Below are 5764 nucleotides of genomic sequence, written 5' to 3'. Positions count from 1 at the left end.
GGTAGTACTAAAAAAAGTACCAGGTACTGTACCCAGTGGAAAACCCCCCAAAAGTGAACCGTATCATGCCGTAACATGCAGTGGAAAAGCGCCATAAGCGATTGAGGTGTTCTGTTGTTGGATGTAATAATGAACATAACAGTCGTCATTTACTCCCGACATCTGAGCCGCTGAAGACACAGTGGATTACGTTTGTTTTTGAAGGGAATGCGCCGATCCCCGATCTACCTTTTTTTCAGTTTCAATTTGAGTTTATATTAAGCTGAAATGAGAAATATTTTCTTTGGGAACTAGCAAGTTTTATATATATATATATATATATATATATGTATAATTTTATTTCAGTTTATTTTAAGTAACAAAAATGTTTTAGTTAACTTGTTGTTGCATTTTAGCTATAATCACTCTGGTTGATAACCAGTATTACTGAAAGTGAGCATTAAACTACAGTCACTGAGGTGGACTTACTTGATCCGGTCCATTAGCAAAGAAACCACATTCTTCAGGCTGCCCACTAGACCCCCTTTACCGTCTGATTTATACTGGCCAAACTGCAGAGGAAGCAATGGGAAATATTCACTGTCTATCAGCATCAAGTGTATTATCTAATGCAATGGTTTACTGCGATCATATTGATGGTATTACCCTCAGAATGGCCTGAACCGTTTGCAGAGGATACGTTGCAGATGTTGCGATGGCTTTAGCGATGGCACCGATGAGAAAGATCTCAAATGATGATATCTGCCCATAAAGATGACACATTTTAGTTATTCCACAAAAGAATCATGCCAATTTTCTTTGTCCCTCACCTTCCTGCCTCCATGTCCTGCTCTTCGTTTCATGGCCTCGTAGAACATGAACTGCACGGCGGGGTTAAACACCAGCACGAGAGACGGCAGCGTCCCGTTCCACAGCGTTCCCACTCCCTCATTGGCTATTATCTGGGAGAAGGCATCTTTGAGAGGAAAACAACAAGATGATTTGATGTACTGCCGACAACACATGCCTATTATTTTAATAAAGTGCAGTCACAGTTGCTGTAGTTTGGCAAATTCTGATGCATTTCAATCGGAATCCAGGATTAGGAATTTCATGCGAGCGCAAAATTTGGGAGGACGATCTTTCAACAGTATGCGTCTGCCTCAACCGCTGTTGATTTGAAATGTGCTTTACCACTAAATGATTAGACTGAACGTTGGTTTGGAGTTTATACCTCGTGAGATAAATGAGTGTGTGAGCGGTTCTGACCAAATATGCCCTTATAGTGGGTCTGATGGAGATCTTCGTTCCTGAACTTTGCCCCCTGAAGCTTCAGTCGCGTGTTCACCACCCACATGGGGGTCGTCAGGAGCACATTAACAGCTCCTAAATTAAATTAAACAAGAAGAAATTAGTGGACTTTATCATGCTTACAGGTGAAGTAATACTTTTCAATGTTGTAATGAAAGTAACAATAAAACGGTTATTTTCATTTGCTAAAACTATTTTTGTTAATTGAAATAAAGCTGAACAAAATATACATCTACTGTATAGATGAAATACGTTTAAGATGTAACACTTAAAACTTCAGTTATTTGCAATCATTTCTAGTTTTTGTTTAAGTTGAAGCACTAAAATTACTAACTGGAAATAAAAACCAAACAGAACTAACATTTAAACTAGATACAAAATAAATGTAATAGTGCTGGGCAACGATTAATCGCGAATAATCGCATCCAAAATAAAAGTTTTTGTTTACATATTATATGTATGTGTACTGTGTATATTTATTATGCATATATAAATACACACACATGTATATACATATATATATTTCAGAAAAATATGTTATGTTTATATATTAAATATATTTATATATAATATAAATTATATACATGTAAATATTTTCAAACTATATACTGAATGTGTGTGTCTTTATATATACATAAATATACACAGCACACACACATATATTACGCAAACAAAAACGTTTATTTTGGATGCGATTAATCGCGATTAATCGTTTGGCAGCACTAAAATTGAACTTAAATAGTAACATCACAACAAAATTACAAAAATATTAAACTAAATGAGAAAGTTTAAAAAAATAAAATCCAATTCAAAATATTATTAAAAACTATATAATAAAGTAACAACCTAGAAATAACCAATACCACCTTAGTAATAGCGGGGGAAAAACTGCATGCAGCATGGTAGCAAGAGGAAATTCTTACAAGAAATAGGCCTACATTGTGAAGAGGGTTCAAACTTTCACTACCTGATATGAAGCCCATGAGCAAATCTTTGCTAGGCTTGGAGCGGTCCGAGACCATGACTCTCTTCAGTGTGTTGAATGTGTAGAAGTACACAAAGTTAGAGCAGCACAGGCTAGAAATGACAGGAAACCAGCCACGATACAGAGACAATCTGAAACACAGTCAAACGGCATCATGAAATCTATTTCCTTATCTATTTCTTTTTTTCAAACCCGATTCCAAGCACATTCATGGGTGGTTAAAAATGACATGTATGTGCTGTAGTGCCTTCAGATGTTCATGAGTTCACTTATTTTCACTCGCACACTGTTTTAACAATAAATAAGTGACTGGTTTTGCACGCAGCATATACACTGATGTTTGAAATGTCCCTCTCAGGATGTCCTGATGTGTCGTGCACACTGAACTCAGTAACTCACATGCCCTCCTCCTTCGCTATCTCAGCCAGAATGATGGGGGTGGACTGAGACTTACGGTTTTCATCCACTGAAACACATCACAAATGTGAAATTGACTTTACCACGTGTTCTCCTGCAGTGTGTTATGCCTCATCTATAACCATGGCCTATGACCTTATATTAACTGACAGACTACATGCACTATTTATACTTAACCCTGTAAAGCCTGACATATGAAATAATAGCCAGAAAGAGTTTTTTTTTTAATGGAACAGTTTGTAGTTAATTAAACGTTTGAAAGAATAGCATGACTAGAATGTGTGCATTCACTAATAAAAACGACCATGACATTATTATTTAATATCTTTTCTATTTTTTTCTTAACTTTACAATATTTAAAAATAAAACCATGATTACTACACAATATACCAGTGAATATCACATAGAAACTGTCCAGTACAATACAAAATAAATCCATAATCACTCTATTATAACGTAACTCACCCTGCAGTCTGATCCTGGCTGTGTCCAGAGGGAAAAACACTGTCATTGCTGTAACACTGCCCTTCAAGGCAATAAAACACAGTTTAACAAACATCCCTGATTCAGAATAGCATTACATTAACGGGAAACAAACTAAAGCGAAACCATTATTTTGCTCACCATTGCACCTGCCACAGCGTGCACCAGTGTTTCATATGACAGCAGGCGGACTGAGCTGCTGCTCTCTGACATCTCTCTTACTCTCTCTCTCTTTAGTTTCAAAACCAGATTGCTGTCTTTACTTCACACAAATTAGCTGACAGTCAGAACGAATGATTCCCGGTCTGATTCATATTCATTACGTGCGACAACAGAATAAAAACTTCCGTATTCAAAACAGTCGCGTCAGTGGATGGTTCTTTGTGCTGCTGATATTCTCGATGCCGCTGCTCTTTAGCGCCTCTAGCGGCCGGATGTTGCACAGCCCATCGGTTTGGACATTCATTTATGTACGTAGGCTATATAATTCATTCCTGTGATGCAAAGTTGAATTTTCAGCATCATTACTTCAGTCTTCAGTGTCACATCCATCATAAATCATTCAAATATGCTGATTTGCTCAAGAAACATTTCTTATCTGAAAACAGATTAAATAATGCATGTCTAGCGTGGAACCTAGTGTTTATATTTTTCATAATGCTGCAATATATGCATGGACCATGTGTGGCTTATGTATGCTCGTGCTCATGAGCATGTACGGCTTATGACCATGTATGGCACTTCCCAAAAGTGTTTACTGAAATCAAATATTAACATTTTTGGAATTTTGGCCAATTGCATGTCTTGTTAAAATCGTGGGAGCATATAGTGGCTGAAAAAATGAGAACTTTCTTTTATAACTTAACAGACTGATTGCTAAAATGCATAGATATAGCCTACATGTGACAGCGCACACACACATACGTTTAAAGTGCATTACTGAATATAAATTATAAGTAAATCAATTATCGCATATTTTTAATATATCAAAAGTGGCAATTCCTTATTTATTATTCGATATATTGTAAAATATTAACACACTATATGTGACCCTGGACCACAAAACCAGTCATAAAAGTCAATCTAAAAGCTGAATAAATAAGCTTTCCATTGATGTATGGTTTGTTATGATAGAACAATATTTGGTTGAGATACAGCTATTTTAAAAATCTGGAATCTGAGAGTGCAAAAAAAAAAAAATCTAAATATTGAGAAAATCGCCTTTAAAGTTGTCCAAATGAAGTCAAGTGCACTGCATATTACTAATCAAAATTAAGTTTTGATATATTTACGGCAGGACATTTACAAAATATCTAAATGGAACATGATCTTTACTGAATATCCTAATGATTTTTGGCATTAAAAAAATCAATAATTTCGACCCACACGATGTATTGTTGGCTGTTGCTACAAATATACCCCAGCGACTTAAGACTGGTTTTGTGCTCCAGGGTCACATATTATTCTGTATATTTCCAATATACATCAATTGCAATCATTTAATTATATAATTATAATTTTCGTGTTAGGGTATACACCTATGACCACTTGAAAAATTGCAATTTGCACTCAAAAAAAAAAAAATGGTATAAGACATGGTAGCGCATAGTCTAAGTTTAGCTATAAACTAACACATAAACATGCTCTGTTAGGGGAGAAGTGGCATATCAATACAATAACAGAACAAAGACGATATCAAACCATGATGGAAAAATATGACCACAATAAAATCATCTAATTAAACACTTTTTCAAGATCTAAAATGATCAAATAAGAACTATTAAATATAGTTACCCCTGTTTATATCTCTGCAAACTAACACTGATGGTAAGCAATAACAGCTCACTCTGGACTTTAGTTTATGACAGTGATAGGCAGTGAGATCAGAGTTTCTCCTCCCTCAGACGCAGAGACAGAGCACGCCAGATGCCTGCAACGATGGTCCTGTAACACTTCACAAAATACATGTACTCGCTGAAGAAGGGAGATCATTATTATAATCATGTCACGATATCACAAAGCAGCCATCGATGGCTATTTGGATCTTTTGAAAGAAGCCACAAGGAAAGATCTAAACACCCCGGATGAGGATGGCATGACACCCACTCTCTGGGCAGCTTACCACGGACACATCGAAGCTCTGCAGCTCATTTGCAGTCGAGGGTGAGCTCACAAAACCTGTCTGCTCTGTGCAAAACGTTCTGTACTGATCCTGTTCATTGGCTTAATAATTGAATTCTATGCATTATGTTTCCAGCATATTCATTTTAGTTTAGGTTAATGCTATTAAAAGGTTTTACAATGTTACCTTGCTTTGTGTGTCTTTTTTTTTTTTGTCTTTGACCCTGCAACTCTAGCACTTTCTATTCTATTTTAATTCTACTTTATCTATATTTATCTTCTTTTTTTAACTAGCTTTCTATTTTTTTCTATTCTATCTACTTGTTTTTCTTTGTGTGTGTGTGTGTGTGTGTGTGTGTGTGTGTGTGTGCGTGTGTGTGTGTGTGTAATATTTATATATACAGTGGGTACGGAAAGTATTCAGACCCCCTTCAATTTTTCACTCTTTGTTATATTGCAGCCATTTGC

At 36.0% G+C, this 5764-nt stretch overlaps 2 protein-coding genes across 2 annotated transcripts in view; one reads left to right on the top strand and one right to left on the bottom strand.

The window, feature by feature from the left end:
• Positions 1-3574, bottom strand: part of slc25a17l (solute carrier family 25 member 17-like) — a 5325-nt gene extending 1751 nt beyond the window's left edge. Inside the window, exons 1-8 of the mRNA XM_016457228.1 lie at positions 3317-3574; positions 3158-3218; positions 2675-2741; positions 2258-2406; positions 1249-1365; positions 810-955; positions 646-741; positions 469-551 (exon numbers count right to left, since the gene is read on the bottom strand). Coding sequence (XP_016312714.1) covers positions 469-551; positions 646-741; positions 810-955; positions 1249-1365; positions 2258-2406; positions 2675-2741; positions 3158-3218; positions 3317-3388 — 791 coding nt within the window. The 5' untranslated portion in view covers positions 3389-3574. The remainder of the gene's footprint in view (positions 1-468; positions 552-645; positions 742-809; positions 956-1248; positions 1366-2257; positions 2407-2674; positions 2742-3157; positions 3219-3316) is intronic.
• A 1514-nt stretch (positions 3575-5088) lies between these two features.
• Positions 5089-5764, top strand: part of anks4b (ankyrin repeat and sterile alpha motif domain containing 4B) — a 6436-nt gene continuing 5760 nt past the window's right edge. Inside the window, exon 1 of the mRNA XM_016457214.1 lies at positions 5089-5338. Within this exon, the coding sequence (XP_016312700.1) occupies positions 5178-5338 (161 nt within the window). The 5' untranslated portion in view covers positions 5089-5177. The remainder of the gene's footprint in view (positions 5339-5764) is intronic.

Source organism: Sinocyclocheilus anshuiensis, unplaced genomic scaffold, assembly GCF_001515605.1.
Source record: "Sinocyclocheilus anshuiensis isolate Anshui unplaced genomic scaffold, SAMN03320099.WGS_v1.1 scaffold229, whole genome shotgun sequence".
NCBI classification, from domain to species: domain Eukaryota; kingdom Metazoa; phylum Chordata; class Actinopteri; order Cypriniformes; family Cyprinidae; genus Sinocyclocheilus; species Sinocyclocheilus anshuiensis.
The sequence above is the reverse complement of the archived record's forward strand: the minus strand, read 5'-3'. Positions and strand labels throughout refer to the sequence as shown.